Here is a 22,390-nt window from a genome sequence, read left to right as displayed (position 1 = left end):
CATAGGCTGTGCCCCCATCAGCTGGTGGGGAGAGAGATCACTCTGCCATGAGGCTGATGGCTCCCTGCTCATGAAAGCCACCTGAGTCTGAGATGTGTAGGGGTATCTGTCCGGGGAGAACTGACCAGCCAGAATTGCTAACATGTCTTATAGACCGAGACAGGATGAGGGAGCGGGGCCTCTCTTGGGCTCCACTGAGGGAGAGGGTTAGTTCCCTCAGACTCCATGCTGATTTTGATAAGTCCTGGGTAGGCAGGGAGCATGGTGATGCTGGGCCCTGTCATGGCAGGTGGCCTCTGTGCCAGATGAGAGCCCACTCTCCTCTGGCTCCAGGGGCAGGCTGAATGTGCTGGCTAATGTCATCCGCAAAGACCTGGAGCAGATCTTCTGCCAGTTTGACCCCAAGCTGGAGGCTGCAGATGAGGTGGGTACCAAGCCCAGGTCAGAGCCCCTGGAGAGCTGGGTATTTGGGAAGTGGACTGGGGAGGAACTGGACCAAAAGTTTCCAGGCTTGGATAGGCATTGAGATGGGCAGACTTGCAGAAGAGTGGGAGAGAAGCTGGGGATATTTGCATGAGGCCACTAAGGCATTTTGGAGCAACTTCTGTGGTCTCTGATAGCTGGAAGAGCCCTCCCTGTTAATCTAGGCCAGCCTCCCTGTTTTCAGTTAACTCGGTTTCAGGAAACTGAGCCCAGAAAGGTGCAGGGAAGTCTTGGAGGCATTTACTTTGGCATGGGCTTTGCCTCTGTGCCCAAAGTTTTGTTCACCAGCCCAGAAGGGCGTCAGTCATTTGTTTGACCAGGACAGCCTTAGGAGGTCAGGACAGTTTCCTGTGCCCCTTGATGAGCAGAGGAAACATTTTTTTCTGCTCACACCCCATTCCTAGCATGCATGTACGTCATGTATGCCTCATACCCTGTGCCTTTGCAATGCTGGGCCTCCCCTGTTTGGTGTCTCTCCTGGTCCTCTAGGCAGTGAGCCTGTCACCCCTTTCTCTGGGCTCCCTTTGCTCTCAGATCATCTCTACTCTGGTCTTCTACAGTCTGTGCACATGTGTGCACATGTATGTGTATATGTTTGTTTATCTGTTTTGCCCTTCAGGCTGGTAGCAGGGTGAAGACAGGGACCTCATTCCCAAAGCCCTAGCACTCAGCACAGGTGCTTGGTTTGTTAAAATGAATTATATTAAATGACTGCTCTAAGGTCACCAGCACATTAAGCCAGAGCAAAACTGGAATCTGCATCTGCTGGCTTCCAGCCCAGAATTGTTCTGTGGTCCATTTTGCTCAGTCATGTTCATCTCTCTGAGCCTCAGTTTGCTCTTCTGTTCAATGAGGATAGTAGCACTTGCCCCAGGATGGTTATGAGAAATCAGAGATGATGTGTGTAAACTGTAAAGGCTGGTCAAAGGATACTTAAAAAAGTATTTACTAGTTTTTTGGGTTTTTTTTTCACTAAGAAAGAAAGAAATTATAGCATTTTTTTTTTAAAGCTTATATAATGAGAGTAAGTTTCCTTGGTGAGCCCCTTTTTCTGTTCCCAGAGGTTCCACTATGGCCAGTGTTTGTTTTGTTAAGTTTTATACTTCTGGAAATGTTCCATGCAGCTACAAATACACATATTTGTCCAGTACAGCCTTATTTGTAAAAGGCCAGAGGAGCAGCTTGCACACCTAGTTGTTTTTACCTCTCAATAAGTTGTCACTGTTTCACAGTAGCACTCAGAGCTCTCCGAGCTTCAAGCACCCTATTGGTTTATACCATCTATTGATGGGCATTAAGGTTGGTTGCTGGAATGAATATTTTTGCACAAGTGTGTGATTGCATTGTTAGCTGATGTCTGAGAGGTTCTGTGGCTGGAGCTAAGGGAGTAGGACTGAATTACCCTACAAAGAGCTTGCAGACATCAGCAAGCCCACCTGTGGTGTGTGTGAGGGCCCTTGTCCTCTCTTATTCCATCAAATCTTTTCATCTTTGCGAAGTGATTGGTGCAAAAATTATTGCATTTTAACATATTGTTATGAATTTGAATATCTCCATGTTTTTAAGCCATATATATTTTCTTTTCTGTACATTTCTCTTAATGGCTTTGGCACACTTTTCTATGGAGTTTTGGGCTGTATCTTACTGATTTATAAAAGTGCTTTATATATTGAGGGAGTTAGCCCTTTGCCTGCGTATGTCCAAATATTTTTCTCAGCTTGATTTTTTCCCCTAACACTGTGCATGAATTTGTTTCCTCTGTGAAAAATTTATTAGATTTTAGCTGTCTTGTCTTTTATGGCTTCTGAGGTTTATACATTGTTTAGAAAGGCCTTCCCTACTCCAAGATCATAAAATGTCATGTTTTCCTCTGATATTATGGCTTCATCTGCTACATGTACATTTTTAGTTACTTTGGTGTAAGGAGGTAGGAGGGGCCCAGCTCCAGTGCTTGCCCCGAGGCCTGGCCGGGGTCTCCACACCACTTATGAGCCATCCTCATTTCTCTGCTTTCACTGCTGCTGGCTGGCTAGCCCCTTCCTATTGGTGTCTTACTCCACTCCCACTCTGATCATTCATGCCAAGAGGAGGGTGATTGAAATGCAGAAGGGCTCTGATGAGGGAGTAGCTGGTCTGGACTCTGAACCTTTCTCAGGCCAGCCTGGAGGACAAGGAGCGGCAGTGTGCAGGGGTGAGGGGTGGCTGGAAGAGGGCATAGGTCAGGGGCAGCACAAGCCTTCCCAGGTGGCAGAATCCAGGGTCTGCCCCAGCCCCACTATGGGCTTGCATCTGTCTGCCAATCTGTCTTCCTGTCTGAGATGGGAGGGGCAAGTTTATCGCAGCCCACATCAATCTCCAGGGCTCTGGAGACGTCAAATATCACCTCGGCATGTACCATGAGAGGATCAACCGGGTCACGAACAGAAACATTGCTCTGTCACTTGTGGCCAGCCCCTCCCACCTGGAAGCTGTGGACCCTGTGGTGCAGGGGAAGACCAAGGCTGAGCAGTTCTACCGCGGAGATGCCCAGGGCAAGAAGGTGAACTCACGTGGGCCCTGAGGGGTGGGCCCTGAGGGGCCGAGTTTTGAGGGACTGGATCTAAGCAGTGAATTGTGAGGGCCTGGGCCCTGAGGGGTGAGCTCAGAAGGGGAGGATCTGAGGACCTGAGCCCTGAGGACCTGGGCTCTGAGAGGTGGGCCCACAGTGCAAGGAGCAGGGCTGGGCTGCATAGGCTGGGGCATGGGGGCTCCTCCTGGCTCATACCCTGCCCTGCAGGTCATGTCCATCCTAGTCCATGGGGATGCCGCCTTTGCTGGCCAGGGTGTGGTCTATGAGACCTTCCACCTGAGTGACCTGCCATCTTATACCACCAATGGCACTGTGCATGTCGTCGTCAACAACCAGGTGAGGGCCTGGCTGCATGCCAAGCTTTGTCAGCATTGCACATCCTTAAATCCAGGCAGCACTTTGAGGGGAAGAATGAGATGGTTCTGATTCTAATCCCACTGCTCTGCCATGTCCCAGTGCATGATCTCAGGCCAGATGCCTGCTCTTCCCAGCCTCAGTCTCCTGGCCTGTGATATTGGGAGATATAAACACCTATCTATCTATCTATCTATCTATCTATCTATCTATCTATCTATCTATCTATCATCTATCGATCGATCGATCGATCTATCATCTATCTATCTATCATCTATCTATCTATCTATCATCTATCTATTTATCATCTGTCTATCTATTATCAATGATCTATCACCTATCATCACGGAGAAAGTTGTAAGGACAGAGTACAGGTGTCACTAGTACAGAGGCTGAACATGTAACTAGATGCTGCCTTTAGTTTCATGTGAATCAGTCTTAGAATACAACTCTCACAGGCCTTTGCTTTTCAGGCAGCTGTGGTCAATAACAGCCCTTCTTCTGAGCCTATGAAATCCTGAGTTAACTGCTTTGTATGCATTAAGTCATTTAATCTTCACAGAATAACCCTGTAAGCTAGGAATTTAATGAGTCCTTTGATAGATGAGGAAACTAAGGCTTTGTTTGGGGATTTAAGTGCCTTGCCCAAGATTTCACAGTGAGTAACTGGTGGGACTGGGGCTCACCCAGACCTGCGCTCCTCACAACCACTGTAAAGTGATTGTAGGAGAAAGAGCAGGCACAATCCCCTGGCGCTGCTCCACCCCTGTGAGATTTGCTGCTATGTCTGATTTTCAGGACACTCATCCATTTTCCCTTCATGTCCCACATGCCACCTGGGCATACTTGATGGACCTCGAGGCAAAGACGCCCCCAAACCCCATTCCTTGACCCATAGGTCTAGCTCTGAGTAAATAGAGAGGCACTGCCAGTTCTTTCTACTTCTGCAGATTGGTTTCACTACGGACCCCCGAATGGCCCGCTCCTCACCATACCCCACTGATGTGGCCCGCGTGGTCAACGCTCCCATCTTCCATGTAAACGCAGATGACCCAGAGGCTGTGATATATGTGTGCAGTGTTGCGGCTGAGTGGAGGAACACCTTCAATAAAGACGTTGTTGTGGACTTGGTGGGTCTGGGGTGCTGAGGCCAGGGCAGGGGTAAGTGTGGCCTGTCCCTGCTGTGCTGAGCACGTCAGGTCTGCAGTGTCTTCAACAGTCGGGGTTGGGACAGAAGGTTTAGTGCTACCAAGAGCAATCTGTACAAAGGCTTGGGGGTGGTACATTCAGTGAGAGGTGGTAGTGGGGGTCTTTCAGGGGCCTCAAAGGATGTGCCCTGCCAGATGTGCCCCAATTGCGCAGTGACTACACCTGCACTGAGTCCCCTGCCCCCATGGCCCCTGCAGGTCTGTTACCGCCGGCGTGGCCACAATGAGATGGATGAGCCCATGTTCACGCAGCCACTCATGTATAAGCAGATCCACAGACAGATGCCTGTACTAAAGAAGTATGCAGACAAGCTCATCTCTGAGGGCACGGTCACCCTGCAGGAGTTTGAGGTGGGTGGGCAGGCCTAATGAATGCCTGGGATAAATCTCTGTAGAGCCAAGACCCTGGGGCTGTTGCTGATGTTGCCAGCCCAATGCTAGGATTTAAAGTAGTCTCTATGGTCCTTATTCCCAATAGCCCACAGCTATCAAGGGGGACAGAAGACCAAAGTCAATTACAGTCTTGTGAGATGCAGCAAATGCTGTGATGGGTAAGCCCAGGCTCAGGCAGGAGTCCAGAAAGGCTTCCTATAGGAGGTGGCCCTCAGCTACCTTTGTCCTCACAATTATCTGTGGATGCATTGGTCCTCCCGCCTTGATGGGGTTCTGAAACCAAGGACTGTGAGTCTTTCCTAAGCCTTCCTCAAGTCTTTTGCAAAGTGAGATCCCCTCTGAATTCTGTCCAGGATCCCCCTGAACCCTGAGACTTTGGTCTCTGGCTGCAAGGTCCCTGAAGGCCAGTAGACAGCAAGTGCTAGAACATGGTGAGGGGGACCAGGACTTATGAGTCCAGGTCGACCTCGCCTCTGGTTGCCCAGGGCATTGCTGCCTCTACCATGCCTTCACCCTGATTTTAGGAAGAAATTGCCAAATATGACCGGATCTGTGAGGAAGCATATGGCAAGTCCAAGGATAAAAAGATCCTGCATATAAAGCACTGGCTGGACTCCCCCTGGCCTGGTGAGTGAGTGGCAAGTGGCTGAAAGTGATTCACCTGGGCCCTGCCCAGAGGTTCCAGACTGTCTCTGAGACCCCCAAGGCTGTGTGGGGCTGATTTCTGTAGGTTGAGATAGTCTGGGATAGAGGGAAGACGGCATTAACCTCAGAGCATCTGTGAGCAGTTGATTTCTGGGAGGGTTGAGCCATGGTGAATGAACGCCAAAGTGGAGAGAGCCTGGGAGGTGAGGTGCTCAGAGGGTCTCCCTGGGGTAGAGCTAGATGCTCTGGCCCTGGGCCCTGGAAGTAGCTCTCGTGAGGAGCCAGGCAAGGATATTGGGTAAGTGTAGGAGCTGGAGCTGTGGCTGTCAGCTGTCGCAGATCCCAAGGATGAGCTCAGGCTTTGAGTGCCAAGTAGGGTCAAGGAAGAGGGGACCCTGAGTCCTGGGGAGGCAGACTGATGAGGGATCTGAGGCCCCACTGCCAACCAAAAGTACACACAGTCTCTGCCTTCTCAGGCTTTTTCAATGTGGACGGAGAGCCCAAGAGTATGACGTGCCCAGCCACAGGCATTCCTGAGGATGTGCTGACCCACATTGGCGATGTGGCCAGCTCTGTGCCCCTGGAGGACTTCAAGATCCACACAGGTGAGGTTGCTGCACAGGTTTCAGCATAGACCACTTTCTCAGATCCAACATTGTGCCCCAAGAGAGATGGCATCAGAGGTCAGGGAGGCCTGGCCTACATTTCCACTTGGTCATTGGTGTGTCACTTGAGCTCTCAGAGCTTCATTTGTGCCCTGTGAGGTCACTGTGATAATAGCTCCTCTCAGGATGGGCAGATGTGTATGCCACACTCCCAACTGTGTTCTGAAGCCCAGGCTTACATGGTATCCCTGAATTAGGCAGAAGGAGAGCAGGGAAGTAAGGGCTTCCCATGGAGGAAGTGATTGGGCCTAGAATGTGGGGAGGCAGGAGTGCTGGGCTTGCCAGCATCCTGGATAGATGACATAGGTGACTGCTTCCCCTGGATGAGTCTGGGCTAGTGGATGGTTGCTGGCTGCAAATCTTGGCTGTGGTCTCTGTTTGGGCAGCCTCGAGAGCCCCCACGGTGGGAGTGGGGCACTTGTGCTCCTTCTTACCAGCCTGTGGAGATTCCCAGGGGATTCCTCCATAGTGTGCATGGAAACCCAGGTGTTCTGGGGCACCTACTTTATGTGCGTGTCACAGGGGGTCTGTGGAGATGTAGGGCCAACAAGAGCCCACCGTGACTTGGGTGCCTGAGTTTAAATCCAAGCACTTTTATAGATGTGTGAATGTGATTAAATGACTTCTCTCTTCTGAGTATCAGTCTCCTCATCTGGAGAGTGGGAACAGTCTGCTCCATGGGGTTGTAAGGAATGTACCCAACTCAGTACATGCAGTGTGTGCGCATGGCAGGTGCTTACCCAGTGGTACCTGCTCCTTCTCACAGGGAAGGAGGCTGGTGGGGATGGTGGGCTCAGGCCAGCCCATTGTATTGGCCAGAATGGCAGTGCTGGAGGAGGGATGTCTGGCCTGGGTCCTGCTCTGTGGGAAGGGTATGTACTGAGTACATACATACCTGGTTCTAGTCTCTGGGGCTACGGCTGTCTTGGGGTAGGAGTAGTGGCCAAGCCCCTGGGTCCCTCAAGCTGGCTCTTTCCTCTTACAGGCCTCTCTCGAATCCTTCGGAGCCGTGCAGACATGACCAAGAAGCGGACTGTAGACTGGGCACTGGCAGAGTACATGGCCTTTGGCTCCCTGCTCAAAGAGGGCATCCATGTGCGGCTCAGTGGGCAGGACGTGGAGAGGGGCACGTTCAGGTGAGAGTCAGGGACTCCAGGCCCTGTGGACATTAGCCTTTCTCCCATAAAGCCCATGGGGGAGCTGAGGCCTTAGCTGTGTTTGGGATCTCCTAGAGTCAGCTCAGGAGCTCTAGAATGGAGCTGGCCCTTTTTCTTCTTCTTAGCCCTTGTCTAAATAGTCCATGAAGGGCCCTTGTCTGGCTGAGGTAATCACAGGTAACCCCATAAGCATCCCTAGCCCCCACCCTTGGGCCAAGCCATCAGAGAGCCGCTGGGCCACCCCTCTCACCCCCACAGGAACTGACACATCTAGAACTGACTGCTTGGCCCAAGCTGTTGATTGATATCAAGCCTTGTGGTCATTTGTAGTCCTCATGATTGTGTGTGTGTGTGTGTGTGTGTGTGTGTGTGTGTGTCTGCGTGCTGTCAAGCCACCCCTCTCACATCTTTCTTGTTTGCAGTTGAGTTTTTGAGTCCAAGTGAAGGAAGAGCTTTATACTTGTCAGTTATCTCCATCATGTTTCCTCTGGTTGGGACCCCAAATGTTTTGGATCCTGACTTGATCACTGCCATGTTAGCGAGTCATGGTGCTGTGGCATCCAGGATTTGACAAGCCATCTTTCTCAAGTCCCAGTTGCTCATCACTGCTGGCTTTGCTCCGACTGGGGACACAGGGGGGTGTTCCATTGCACACTGAGCTGCATGTCAGTCCTCTTTGGGCATGGGGTGTAACCAGGTGGTCCCCCTCATTCTGCAGTTCCTGCCTCCTGTGAACTTGGGCAGAGCAAGTGAGGTCCTGAAGGAGCTAGCAGGATGGGCAGGGTGACAGTGCCCCAGGGGTGTGGGCTCTCAGGGTCTCAGATTCTACCTAGCACTTGGGGGTCAGCAAGGCAGGTCTAGTCGATTCCTTTTTAACAGGTAAGAGGCTGAGACTCTCATGTCTGTGCTCCAAGACCCTCAGTGTGTGGTGTGTGGGTACTGCTGGGAGGGAGGCTGCCTAAAGGAGGGAAGAGATCGATCGCTCTGGCTTTTCAGGACCTTCTTGGTGTCTCCATCCTGTGGGACTCTGTCAGAATTCCTGGCACAGTGATGAGGGTTTGCCTGCCTCCTGCTCTGGGTGAATAAGTATCAGTCCACCTGCCCTCCATCCCTTCCTGGTCTGTCTCTCTCCAGTCATCGGCACCATGTTCTCCACGACCAAGAGATTGACCGGAGGACATGCGTCCCCATGAACCATCTTTGGCCTGACCAGGCCCCGTACACTGTGTGCAACAGCTCCCTTTCGGAATATGGAGTTCTGGGTAGGTCAGACTCTGCCGCAGGTCAGGCAGGGCCTGAGACACCTGGGGACAGGAGAGTGGCTTGTATCCTAAGGTGTCCTGTCTTTATTGTTTTGACCATAGACTGGGCTTGGAGCTGGGAAGGAGCCAGGGGCTAAGAGGCTCAGAGGCCCCGGGGCATACCTGAGTCTTGAGGGGTGGTAGTTGGGCTTCCCCAACCTGAGCATATGTGTGAGATGGGGTCTTGTCTCATCTGGCCCCTCAGGTAACTTGCCTGGGAGGGGCTCTTGGGATACCAGAACCCTGTCCCTGGGCACCAGTTTCAGCGGGCCCAGAAAACTCTAATAGAATCCACTGTGGACACAGCCACCAACTGGTCCTAAGCCTGGTTTGGCCTGCTTCACTTTCCTGACCCTTGTCTTGCCTCCACTACTCTGCACCCAGCATCCCTGTCTTGACATACTCTCTCCAGGTTCAGAGCTGCCCAGACTGTGTCCCCTTGTACTCTCTCCCTCTTTTGCTGTACTCCCTTGATCTTTTGCTGGCCTGCGTCTTCCCTTACTGCCTCCTCCCAGAAGCAGCAACCCCAAGAGAACTGTTCCTTACCCTTCCACTCAGCAGCCCTGCACATATTTTGGGGAAGGCAGCCTCTGCTGCCTCCCCAGGGTATCTTTGGACTTGGCTCCTGGTCTGGATAAAGCCAAAGCTGGCCATACATGTGGTCAGGCCTGAGGTGGCCTCTTTAGGCATGTTGTTAGTTCCCAGGAAGGGAGATCCTGGCCTTTGGACCCCGAGGAGTCCTCAGGCTTCTTCTGGCCTGCTGGGAGACATGGGTGGAGCAGGGAGTATGTATGAGGAAAGGCTGGGTTTGACTGGAGCCACTGGTACTTGGTGACAGTGTGTGGCAGGCTCTGTCTTGATGTCTTTTGTGTAGGCTTTGAGCTGGGCTATGCCATGGCCAGCCCCGACGCCCTGGTCCTCTGGGAGGCTCAGTTTGGTGACTTCCACAACACGGCCCAGTGCATCATTGACCAGTTCATCAGCACCGGTCAGGCCAAGTGGGTTCGACACAATGGCATTGTGCTGCTGCTGCCTCATGGCATGGAAGGCATGGTGAGGGCTGCCTGGTGACCAGGGCCTGGGGCTTTGTCAGTCCTGGGAAAGGGTGGGTGGACCCTTGGCTGTGTGCAGGGTTGGAACATATGTACCTTCTGGGCCCCTGGAACACATGGGTCTGCTTAGGGTGGGGCCTGCATAGGTCTGTGTTGCCACTGCTGAAGGTGATGACACTACTGTTACTAGCAACAGAAATAGCTGACATATCTCAGAGCTTGCTATGCGCCAGGCTCTGTTTAAAACTCTCTCTGTGTATTAGCTCCTCTAATCCTTACAATAACTTAATGAAGTAAGTCCTGTTCCCATTTTCCGGATGAGGAAATTGAGGCACAAAGAGGTAGACTAGCTTGTCCAAAGTCACATAGCTAGTATCTTGGACTTAAACTTAATCTGTGTAGTACTGCCTGTCCTCTGGTCCCCTCCTGGATGACCAACCTGTGCAGCCACATGTTGGGGGAGGGGAGTTATGCAGGCCAGTAGGAGAGGGAAGAGGAGGAGCAGAGCATCCTGAGATGCCACCCAAGTGCTCATGCAGCCTGACCAAATGGGGGTTGGGCAGGGCTGTGCTGGCTGCAGGGCTAGCACTGAGCAGGGTGGGCTTGTCTGTGTGACCTGGGGCAAGGCTTTCCCCACCCTGGGTCATCGGGCTGCCGTGGATGTCCCTGAGGGCCACTCAGCTATGAATAGTCATCTAGTCAGGGGCTGACCAGCACTGTCATTACTGCAGAGCCAGGACTTTCTGTGCTGAGCACTTTACATGCTGTGTAAAACACTTTACATGCTGTGAAATCCTTGTAATAGGACTGGGCATTGGTCCTGTTCTCATTTCACACCTGAGTAGAGAAGGGGTATGACCTGCCCAGAGTCACCAGCTATAAAATCTTCTCACTGATGGAGCTCGAGCCAGGCTGAGTGAGGAGGTCTGGGCTGGTCCGGCTGGTGCCTGTGATGCTGGGTCCTTGGGAGGGGCAGGTGGTGGCTGTGGAGTAGGTCACCCCTGCTGCATGGGGAGCCAGTTTGGAGGTCAGTGTGGGATTTTCTGCTCTCATGGAACATAGCAGCCCATGTGGGCGAGTACAGGAGGAAGAGTCATTCCAGGGTTTACATCTGCCCCTTCTGGCTGAGTGACCTTGAGGTTGTTTCTTAATCTTTTCTTCATCTGTAAAGTGAGGAAGGGCATATCTACATCACGGGGCTGCTTTCAAGACCAGTGAATATTGTGTGTGGGGTCTGTAGAACTGTGCACAGCAGGCACAGCAGGCGCTCAGTGAATAGCAGCTGCTGTAGGTCAGAGCACAAGGAGGAAGAGCCTCTCAGCTTTTCCTGGTTGCCTTTTACTCCCACCCCACGTGTTCAAATGTGCTGGCTCTGGCTGGACCCCCTCAGAGGATGCCCTCCCTAGTCTTTTCCCACGTTCCTGCTTCTTTCCAGGCTTCAGAGGGAGGGCAACTTCTCTGAGAATCTGTCCCTACTCTTTCCTGAGACCTGGGACCCTGCAATGCCAGGTGTCTGTCCTGTGTGACATCCCACCCCTCTTCCCCACTTAGGCCAGCCTGGGCCATCTGGCATTTGCTTTCAGGGTCCGGAGCACTCCTCAGCGAGGCCTGAGAGGTTCCTGCAGATGAGCAATGATGACTCGGATGCCTACCCTGTGAGTGCTGCCCGCATCTGCTGTGCTAGGTAAGGCCACCGCCTGGGTACCACAGGCGGGTCATCTCTCAGCCACACACTGTCCCCTCAGACATTCACCAAGGACTTCGAGGTAAGCCAGCTCTACGATTGCAACTGGATCGTGGTCAACTGCTCCACTCCAGCCAGCTACTTCCATGTACTGCGCCGGCAGATCCTGCTGCCCTTCCGCAAGCCGGTGAGCCGCCCTCCCTGGTCACCACTATAGTGCTGGGGCCAAATGTAGAGAGCCCTGGCCTGGTAGGGGCAGCTGGCAGCTGGGCACGTTTCTCTTTCAGCTGATCATCTTCACACCTAAATCTCTACTGAGGCACCCAGAGGCCAAGTCCAACTTTGACCACATGCTGTGTGGTATGTGCCTGGGCATGCTGGGGGGTGGCTGATGTGGGGCCTGGTCACTTGTGGCCTGGCCTCTCCTGGGACTCTTCCATCTATGCCTCTCCTTGTGGCTCTAAAGGTCATGCAGCAACTCCCACCTGGTCTGGATTGGGAGGCTGGCATTGCAGCCAGCTGGCCTGATCCAGGTTGGGTCATGGGTCGATCACTAGAGCCAGAGGAGTGTACTGGCCCCAGCAGGGCCGGCCTGGCTTTGCCAGGGGAGTGTAGAGGCGGCAGGCCTGTTAGAGTTCTGCCTAGTTCGCAGGATACTGATGATCATTTCTTCAGTCATACGTTTGTTTTTTAACTCATGAGCCAAATAGACATTACTGTCCCTGGGGACACGGTGTCCACTCCAGGAGCTCTCAGTCTCATTTACCTGGGACTCAGGGGTCAATCAGATAAAGTACCTGAAGGGCCAGGTGTTGGAATTGAGACATTAGCCAGTGGAGGATCAGGGAGTGACAGGCGTGGGGCCCTGAGGCAAAGCAAAGCTGTCTTAGAGAATGGTCCTGGGTCCTAGAGGGAGCAGCAAATCTGTTCAGGAAGGACCTCCTCAGCTTGGGCAGGCATTTGTCTTTCACTTGTGTGTGTTTGGGTGTCCCTCCGGTGTGGGCAGGTGGCAAAGTCGGCAGTTCAGAGCTCTGGTGTTGGGGCTGGACAGCCTGGGCTGGATGCCTGGTGCTGGCTTTTCTCTGTTGAGGACTGGCAGGCTGTTACCGTCTCTGCCTCACTGTCTTCACCTGGGATGTGGGAACACTATAGTAGCTTCCTCAGAGGTTTTACAGCATGCTTGGCCTGGTACCCGGCATCTGATGAGAGCTCAGGAAGGAAAAATGGGTAGAACTTGAAGATGGGGGCTTGACTGTGGGACTGAGGGAGGGAGGACTGTTCTGTGGTCTTCTGAGACAGCTGCTCCCCTTCTAGCTTGATTGGGTGGCTAGAGTGCACAAAGGAGGTGGGCACAACTGTATGGGGAGCAGGACTGGGACAGACAGTGATGCCATCAGATGGGGCTGTGATGTCACCTTTCCTATCCCTGCCAGGGGCTCTTCCAGGGGCTCTTCTTATCGTACCTCCACATTACCTTGAATGTTGATCCTCCCAGAGCTCTGCCCTTGGCTCTAGCTCCTGACTCTAACTCTCTCCCTATGATATCTCAGGTTTCATCTGCCCCTTTCTATATTGTTTGGCTCAGGGGCAAGTCTCAAGGGCCAGGGAGAGCCTGGGGTTGCCAGGGATGCAGGCCTGGTTCCCAAGATTCTCTGGCCCCTCTGGGAGCTGATACCTCTACCATACCCTGTCGGTTTCCCAGGAACCAGCTTCCAGCGAGTGATTCCTGAGGATGGGGCCGCGGCACAAGCTCCTGAGCAGGTGAGGCGGCTCATCTTCTGCACAGGAAAAGTGTACTATGACCTGGTGAAGGAGCGGAGCAGCCAGGGCCTGGAGGAGCAAGTGGCCATCACACGCCTGGAGCAGGTACACCTAGTCAGAATGATGGACAAGGTCAGATTGCCAGCCCCTTGACCCTGGGCAGTGTGCCAGGCAGGGCCAGGTCTGGGGCCCGTTGTTCCCCTCTTCTAAGAGGAGCTGCGTTGTTCCCCTTCCCCTGGCTACACTCCCCTTTCTCCCTGTTTGCCCCAGATCTCTCCATTCCCCTTTGACCTGATCAAGCAAGAGGCAGAGAAGTACCCAAGTGCAGAGCTGGTGTGGTGCCAGGAGGAGCACAAGAACATGGGCTACTATGACTACATCAGCCCGCGTTTCATGACCATCCTGAGTCGGGCACGGCCCATATGGTACAAGGCTGGGTGTGGGGGTGCCTGTCACCTGCCCTTTGCCTTTGCAGGGTCTGAGAGCTCTGGAGACCTGAGACTCCATTCTGCCTTTGCCTGCCCCATTGTTGTGTGACCTGGAACTGGTCACTACCCTTCTCTGGGCCACATTGGAAACCACAGTCCCTACTGGCTCTGTGACCATTAGTGACAGGTCAGCTTCCCCATCAGGGACCCCAGTCAATACCACTCTATGAGAGCAAACTTTTGTTCTTATTCTGTAGCCACAACAGAACTAAAGAACCTCTTGCATGTCTTAAATCTCCTAATTTTGATCTTAGGTCAATTAGTTATTTAGCCTCCTGGAGTCTCAGGCTCTTCATCGCTACAGCAGGACAATGATAAAGATTAGATCAGATGAAGTCCTGGGGTAGTGGCTAAGCCAGGTCCAGCTCTCCCCTTATCTTGTCTCTCCTACTCCAGGTATGTTGGCCGTGACCCAGCGGCTGCACCAGCCACAGGAAACAGGAACACTCACCTGGTGTCTCTGAAGAAGTTTCTGGATACTGCCTTCAATCTCCAGGCTTTTGAGGGCAAGACATTTTAGAGCTGGGCAGTGCCTGCCTGGGTCTGGCTGTGGAGTTAGCTGGAAATATAGGGGTCTGGTTAGGGGAGGGGCAGTGGTCCTGCACAGGAGAGGTCTACTGGGGGCTCCAGGATAAAACATACTCCTTCAGTGATTGAGGCTATAGAGTAGCCACTGCTGGCTTTGGTATTATGCCACCTGGGCCATTGTGTTTATTTCAGAATCTGCTAGGACCAAGAAAGCCAGAGCGGGTGATAGATGAGATTTAGTTCTGGAGTGTTTCCCCAGCTGTCCTGGTCTTTCTGGAATTTGTGTGTGGCTTCTCAATCTGTGTCATTCATGTCTCTACAGACAGCCACCCAGGATCCCTGGTTGTTGTTCTCTCTTATTCTAGCAGATCAGGCTGCCCCTCACCCTGTCCTTGTACATCTGTAGATTCAAGGAATGTTCTCTTTTGTGCTCTTAGAAATAGAGATTTCAGCAATAACAACCAGGTGAAGCAAAACCATGTCAGGTGATTCATATGTGCTCTGTTTTATGGGGCGTTTCATAATGAGATATGTCAGCTTCTGTGTGAATTACAGCCATAGCTCATGTGCACCAAACTAGAAAACCAAATAACAGAAATAAAAAAAAAATGTTTAAGAGAGATTTTTCTGTTTTCATTTCCTATTGTAAAATTGGGAGAAGAAGCAGATGGTTTAGAGAGGCTATGGAAGGGGGAGAAGAAAAAACTAAATATGTAGATGATAAAATATTTGCCTTTATTGGACAGATTTTCCTTTGATCACCAGGCAATGTTTGCAAATCTGTTGGTATCTCCACTCTTCAGCCTTTGGTTGGTTTTGCTTCCTTGCAAAGATGCTGGGGAAGCTGCGGCACAGGAAGGATTTTTTGCTTTTTGCCAATCATTTATTCATTTATCCCTTTCTCAGAGCACTTCTGTGCTAGACATGGGAGCACAGGGTGAAAGAATGTGCATCTGTGTGCTGGCTCTTCCATTTCAGGAGTCCAACTGGGAAGACATGTAAACACTTTTATTCATCAAGTTATGAGTTATGTTGGAGGTAAGTGCAGAGGATTGTGGAAGTCCAGGAAGGTGCCCTGGAGGAGGTGGTGTTTGAAGGAAGAAGAGTATTACAGGAGAACAGAGGAGAGATGAGCCTTCCTTGGAGCAGACCCAGAAATCTGGCCACAGGATTGGGATAAGGCAACCTAAAGGAAAAATCAGCCTGAAGTTGGAAAACAGTGTTAAGTTCCATCAGCCTCAAATAAAGCTTGTTAGGGTAAGCTTTGAATCACACCACAGGGGTGTTTGTTCTAAGTGAGATAAAATAGAAATAATTACAGCTGCCTTTATAGTGTGTCTGTTGTGCCCTGGGCCCTCTGCTGGATGTTTTGCATATGTTACTAAATACAATTTAACCTTCACTGTAGCTTTGCATGCTGGAAATATGGCCATTTTATAGATGAGGAAATCAAGGTTCACGTGATATTATTTGCCCAGAGTCACTCTCCAACTGGACTTGGCCTCTATCCCTGAGACCATACTCCTTCTTTTGGAAAATAAGCTCTTCGCATTTCATGCATTCCTGGCCCTGTGAAGTGCTAGCTGTCTGGGCTCACCCTGCAGATGGGCTGGGGCAGTAGGCAGGGAAGCAGGCACTTGGGCTGGATAGGGAGCCCTCATGCTCTGTAATTGAATGGTTGCCCATAGCACATACTGCCCCTTCCTCACTTTCATGTAGGAAGGCTGCAGATGGGCTGGTAGGGGCCAATTGCCGAGATCACCAAACTGAGGAAGACCAATCACATGAAAAGATGGCTGCAAACTCTACACACATAAGAACTAACTGGAAGTAAAATGGAGCTCATGGAACAAGGACTTTAAATGAACTGTAATAACTTTAAGAGGGCAAGAAGGATATTGCTGCTATGAAATAATAACAGACTAAAAAATTAATCAGAGTTTGAGAAAATACTAAATATTACCAAAATAAAACCTCAAAAATGAGTTGAATAGAAGAATGGACACAGCCGAAGTGTGAAATAACAGATTTGGACTTAAGGCCTAGGAATTCTAAGAAAATAGAACAAAGAGAAAAGATGTATTTTTAAAAATTCTTTAAAGAGACATGGAGTACATATAGATCCCACAGTTCTGACATGCATTGTAACAGGAATCCCAGGAAGAGAAAACATGAGGGAATTTTATGATGGAAATGTTCTGTCTTTTGATTGTATCAGTGTCAATATCCTGGTTGTGACATTGTACTATAGTTTTGCAAGATGTTATTATTGGGAGAAATTGGACAACTGCAACATGAGATATATTTCTTACAACTGCATGTAAATATATAATTAAATAAAAAAGTTTAATTAAAAATGAATTGTTCACTCCCTGTTACTGAGTTATAAGAGTTCATTAAATAATCTGGTTATAAATATTTTGTCATGTATATGTTTTATAAATATTGTCAGTCTGTGGCTTATATTTTAATTTTTTCTAAGAGAAAGATTTTTATTCTCGTGAAGTCCAATTTATCATTTTTAATAGTTTGAATTTTTTTGTATCCTAAGTAAAAAATTGTTGCTTAACTTAACTGCACAAAGATTTTCTCCTATATTTTCTTCTAGACAATTTATAGTTCTAACTCTTAAGATTACGTATGTAAACATACATTTTGAGTTATTTTGCATGTGGTATGAAGTAAGGGTCAAAATTTAGCATTTTCTATATGATACCAAATTGATCCTGTTCTTTTTGTTAAAAAGACTACCCCTTATTCATTGAATTAACTTGGCACCTTTTGTATATATAGTCAATTACATAGCATCAACAATATGAAAAGATATATGAGACCTGTGCATTGAATATATGATATTCTAGTAACTTTGATTTGCATTTCCCTATACAGTTTTATGCCACAAAATTCAACTTAGTGAAATGAATAAATTATTTGAAAGACTCTATTAATTTATTAGGGCTACCATAGCAAAGTACTATGGACTGGGTGGCTTAATTAATAGAATTTTTTTTTTCATTAGGATGGCTACTATAAAAAAAAGAAAATAACAAATGTTGGTAGAGATGTGGAGAAATTGGAACCCTTGTGTACTCCTGATGGTAATGTAAAATAGTATAGCCACTGTGGAAAACAGTATGGCAGTTCCTCAAAAAATTAAAAATAGAACCAACCAGCAATTCCACTTCTGCATACATACTCAAAATAATTGAAGTCTGGGTCTCAAAGAGATATTTGTACACCTATTTTCATAGGAGCATTATTTATAATAGCTAAAATATGACAGCAACCCAATGTCCATCAATGGACAAATAAGAAAAATGTGGTATATAAATGCAATGGAATATTCAACCTCGAAAAGGAAGGAAATTCTGACATATACTATAACATGGATAAACCTTGAGGGCATTATGCTAAGTAAAATAAGCCAATCACAAAAATATAAATACTGTATGATTCCACTTATATGAGGTACTTAGGGTTGTCAAAATCAAAGAGACAGAAGTAGAATGTTGGTTGCCTGAGACTGGGGGAAGGGGGAAATGGAGAGTTGTTTAATGGGTATAGAGTTTCAGTTTTTTAAGATGAGCAGAGTTCTGTAGATGGATGGTAGTAATGTACTACATTACAAATGTAATACCACTGCACTGTACACTTAAAGATGGTTAATATAGTAAATTTTATGTTATATGTATTTCACTACAATAAAATTATTCACAGTATCATCTGTATTCTTTGTGTGTGTGTGTGTGTGTGTGTGTGTGTGTGTCTGTGCCAGGCTAATAAAAACCTAATACATATTTCATATAACTATATATTTTAAGGAATTTTCATCCATGTGCTTTTTTAAAAAACTTTTTAAAAATTAAGTTTATTGGAGTACCACTGGTTAATACAATTATACACAGTGCAGTGGTATTACATTTGTAATATTGTACACCTTTATTCTTTCAATGTCTGTAGCCTCTGTAGTGATGTCTCTTATTCTTGATTTTGGCAATTTGTGTCTCCTATTTTTCTGACTAAAGTTCAATTAAAAAAAATCTTTTCAAAGAACATACTTTGGTTTTGTTGATTTTTTTTCCATTTTCTATGTCATTGACTTCTGCTCTCATCTTTATTCTTATTTTGAGGTTCATTTGCTCTTTTTAAGTTCCTTCAGGTAGATGTTATGTTCCTTCAGGTAGATCACTGCTATTTAGACCTTTATTGTTTTCTAATATAAATACTTAATGGCATATACTTCCATTTAAGGAATGCTTTAATTGCATCCCACAAATTTTAAGATTGTATTTTCATTTTAATTTAGTGCAAAATATTTTCTAATTTCTCCTGTGATTTCTTATTTGACCTGTGGGTTATTTAGGAACATGTGGTTTAATTTCCAAACATTTGGGTATTTTTTTCATATCTTTCTGCTAGTGATATTTAGTTTAGTTCTTTTTCGGTCAGGGAATATAGCTCTATTATTTCAGTCTATTTCAAATTTACTGAGACTTGTTTTACACTCCAGAATATAATTTATCTCAGTTATGTTCCATGTGAACTTGAAAATAATGTTTATTTTTCTGTTGTTTTGTGGACTTTTTCAGAAATACCAGTGGGGACAGGTTGGTTGATAAGTGTTTAAGATCCTTACTGATTTTGGGGGTCTATTCTATCAATTAACAAATGTGTGTCAACATGTCCAAATATAATTATGGTTTAGTTTATTTTTCCTTTCAATTCTATCATCTTTTCCTTTATATGTTTTAAAACTTTGTTCTTAAGTGCATGCACATTTAAATTTGTTATTTTTGATCAATTATCCCTTTGTCATCATAGTATCTTTCTTTATTCTTGTTATTATTCCTTCTGAATTCTACTTTGAGTGATATTAATATAGCTACTTCAGCTCTCTTTGTTTTGTGTTTGAATGGTATATATTTTCTAGTCTTTTATTTTAACCTATCTGTATCATTATATATTTAAAATGGTTTTTCTTGTAGACAGCGTATAGTTGGACTTTTATATTTTATCTAATCTGATTTTCTCTGCCTATAAATTAGTGTTTAGATCTTCATTGTCAATAGAGTAGCAAGTTTAAAATGATTAAAAGTAAATAAATTGAAAATTAATTTCCTCAGTTATATTAGCCACATTTCAAGTACTCAGCAGGCACATATGAGTAGTGGGTATCAATTGGATGGCATGATTCAGAACATTTTTATCAACATAGAAAATACTATTGGGCAGCACTGGTAAGCCATTCATATTTAATGTGGTTATTGATGGGGTTAGGCTTAAACCTGTCATCTTACTATTCATTTTCTTTCTAATATTTCTTCCCCTTTTCCTCTTATTCTACCTTATTTTGAATTATTTTTTAATATTTCATTTTATCTTCACTATTGACTTACTAGTTATACTTTTTTGTTTTTATTTTGGTAAGTAGTACCTTTAGGGTTTACCATACACATCTTTAACTTATCATAGTCTGCCATCCAATAGTATTGTAACACATCAGACATAGTTTAATTATCTTACAACAGTATACTTCCATTTCCTCTTCTCTTCTTTGAGCTGATTTGGTCAAACATTTTAATAGTTGTCATTATTTTTTTGTTTTAAACATTCAATTATTTTATATAGTTTTAAAAGGACAAAATATGTGTGTTGTATTTACCCACCTCTTTACCATTTCTGACATTATTTCTTTGAATACAAATTTCCATCTGTTAACACATTCCTTCTGCATAAAGTACTCCTTTAACATTTCTTATACTACAGGTGACAAGTTTTCAGCGTTCTTTGTCTAAAAATGTGTTCATTTCATCTTAATTTCTGAAAGAAATTTTCACTGGATATAGAATTCTTTGTTAACATTTCTTTCCTTTAGGATTTGAAAGCTGTTTCTTTTCGCTACCATTGTTTCTGATGAGAAGTCAATAGTTGTTTTCTGTGGCTGCCTTCAATATTTTCTCTTTTTTGGTTTTCACAAGTTTAAATACAACTTCTGAAAGTTGTATTTAAAGTTAGGTATGGTTTTCTTTGCATTTATCTTACTTGGAGTTTCTGAGATTTTTTGAGGCTTGTGGGTTGATGTTTTAAATCAGATTTGCAGAAGTTTTACCCAACATTTTTTCTAATATTTTTTCCTACCCTATTCTCTCCTCTCCTTTTATTTCTAGCTTTAATTTTTTTTCCAGGTTTATTGAGATATCATCGACATTTAATATATTTTAAGTTTAAGGTGTACAATGTGATAATTTGACACATGTATATATTATAAAATGATTACCAGAATTAGGTTGGTTACTATCTCCATCCCCTCAAATAATTACCTTTGTATGTGTATGGTGATAACATTTAAGATCTCCTCTCAACAACTTTCAAGTATATAATACCCTACTGGTAATTATAGTCACCATGCTGAATATTAGATCCTGAAACTTACTCATCTTACAACTGAAAGCTCATACTCTTTTACCAATATCTCCCCATTTCTCTCGCCCAGTAGTCCCTGGCACCATTCTGTTTTCTGTTTCTATGAGTTCAGATTTTTAGATTCCACATATAAGTGAGAACATATAGTACTTGCCTTTCTCTGACTTTTCACTTAGCATAAAGCCCTCAAGGTCTATCCAACTCTCTTGCTAGATGAATTGATATCATTTCTTAAAACACTGAGACTTCAATTTTCATCTTATTATTTCTGTTTGGATCATTTTTAAAAAATTTAAAAATTTTATTATTAGTTTCAAGTATACAGTACATTGGTCAGACATTTATATAGTTTATTAAATGATACCCCTGATTACTTTCTCTCCTCTGGCTCTACACCTAACCATCACATTACTGCTGACTGCATTCCCTATGCTGTGCTCCCCATCCCCGTGAACATCTATCAATCACTAATTTGTATTTCTTTAACCCTCCCCGCCATTCTCCCAGCCCTCTAAACCCCGCTCCCCTCTGGCCATCACCAGATTGTCCTCTATATTTGTGAGTCTGTTTTCAATTAGTTTGTTCTTTTCGTTCCTTGGAGTTCTCATATAAGTGACGTCATGTGGTATTTATCTTTCTATGACTTAGTTCACTTAGCATAATAACCTCTAGGTCTATCCATGTCATTGCAAATGGTAGGATTTATTTTTTTATGGCTGAGTAATATTCCATTGTATATATGAACCATAACTTTTTTATCCAGTTGTCTATCGATGAGCATTTAGGTTGCTTCCATATCTTGACTATTCTAAATAGTGCTGCCATGAACATAGGGATGCATAGATCTTTATGAATTATTTTTGATTGACTTTCAGATTCACCGATCCATTTTTCTGCAGTGTCCAAACATGGTGACGATCTCATCCAATGAATTTTTACTTCAGATATTGTATTTTTCAGTTCTAGAATTGTCATTTTTTTAATGAGTTTTCATACTCTTGAAATTTCACAACATTTCACTCATTATTTTTATCTTTTCCTATAAGTTTGTTAACATATTTATAATAGTTCTTTTAAAGTCTACATCTGCTAATTCCAAAATGGCTTGTTTGTGAGTGTGCTTCTTTTAGTTATTTTTCTTCTTGGTCATAGATCCCTTTTTTCCTGCTTCTTCAGATGTCTAGCAATTTTTAAAAGTTATTGTATACTGGACATTATGGGTGATATATTGTAGAGACTGATTTCTATTATTTTCCTATAAAGAAAGGTTGAGGTTTGATCTACCAAGCAGTTAGATTTTTGGTGGTTCAATTTTATCCACTGAATGCTTGGCTTTAGGCTTAGTTAGCTGAGGTTTTTTTAGGTTTTCACTTATCCCCAGGACATGCATTCTCAACAGGAGCAATATCTCCCCCAAAGGAGTGAAAATTGGTACTCATTGCGAGTGAAAAATATCTTAGATATCACAATGGTTTGTGGTCCTCCAAAGCTCAGCCCTACCTGACAAAATATTATTCTTTCGTATTTAATTTTTCTCATTGGGAGAGTTTAAATTTAATTTTCTCCTCAGCAGGGCCAGAAAGGAGAGATAATGATAAAAAAGCTGAGAAATACTCTCTGTGTATAGTCTTTACTTAGTCCTTAGTAAGTTGTGATCCTTCTGAGATATCAGTGGAAAT

At 46.0% G+C, this 22,390-nt stretch overlaps 1 protein-coding gene across 11 annotated transcripts in view; it reads left to right on the top strand.

Moving 5' to 3' along the window:
- The window catches only part of OGDHL (oxoglutarate dehydrogenase L), a 29,528-nt gene extending 12,879 nt beyond the window's left edge, over window positions 1–16,649 (top strand). For 8 of the 11 annotated variants that reach the window (XM_039872365.1, XM_039872366.1, XM_039872362.1 and 5 more), the window contains 17 exons: window positions 334–424; window positions 2,843–3,022; window positions 3,260–3,388; window positions 4,357–4,536; window positions 4,813–4,965; window positions 5,532–5,634; window positions 6,129–6,257; window positions 7,303–7,453; window positions 8,609–8,736; window positions 9,650–9,828; window positions 11,411–11,482; window positions 11,573–11,698; window positions 11,799–11,871; window positions 13,214–13,377; window positions 13,543–13,697; window positions 14,157–15,545; window positions 16,008–16,649. In XM_039872365.1, coding sequence (XP_039728299.1) covers window positions 334–424; window positions 2,843–3,022; window positions 3,260–3,388; window positions 4,357–4,536; window positions 4,813–4,965; window positions 5,532–5,634; window positions 6,129–6,257; window positions 7,303–7,453; window positions 8,609–8,736; window positions 9,650–9,828; window positions 11,411–11,482; window positions 11,573–11,698; window positions 11,799–11,871; window positions 13,214–13,377; window positions 13,543–13,697; window positions 14,157–14,280 — 2,137 coding nt within the window. In that variant the 3' untranslated portion in view covers window positions 14,281–15,545; window positions 16,008–16,649. Of the gene's footprint in view, window positions 1–333; window positions 425–2,842; window positions 3,023–3,259; window positions 3,389–4,356; window positions 4,537–4,812; window positions 4,966–5,531; window positions 5,635–6,128; window positions 6,258–7,302; window positions 7,454–8,608; window positions 8,737–9,649; window positions 9,829–11,410; window positions 11,483–11,572; window positions 11,699–11,798; window positions 11,872–13,213; window positions 13,378–13,542; window positions 13,698–14,156; window positions 15,546–16,007 lie in introns of those variants that run through there. The other 3 variants (XM_039872369.1, XM_039872372.1, XM_039872370.1) reach the window with 3 other exon arrangements.
- The last annotated feature ends 5,741 nt before the right edge of the window (window positions 16,650–22,390 follow it).

The sequence above is a fragment of the Pteropus medius genome, unplaced genomic scaffold (genome assembly GCF_902729225.1).
Source record: "Pteropus medius unplaced genomic scaffold, Ma_sr-lr_union100, whole genome shotgun sequence".
NCBI lineage: Eukaryota > Metazoa > Chordata > Mammalia > Chiroptera > Pteropodidae > Pteropus > Pteropus medius.
Note: the sequence above shows the minus strand (reverse complement) of the source record. Positions and strands in the feature narration are given on the sequence as shown.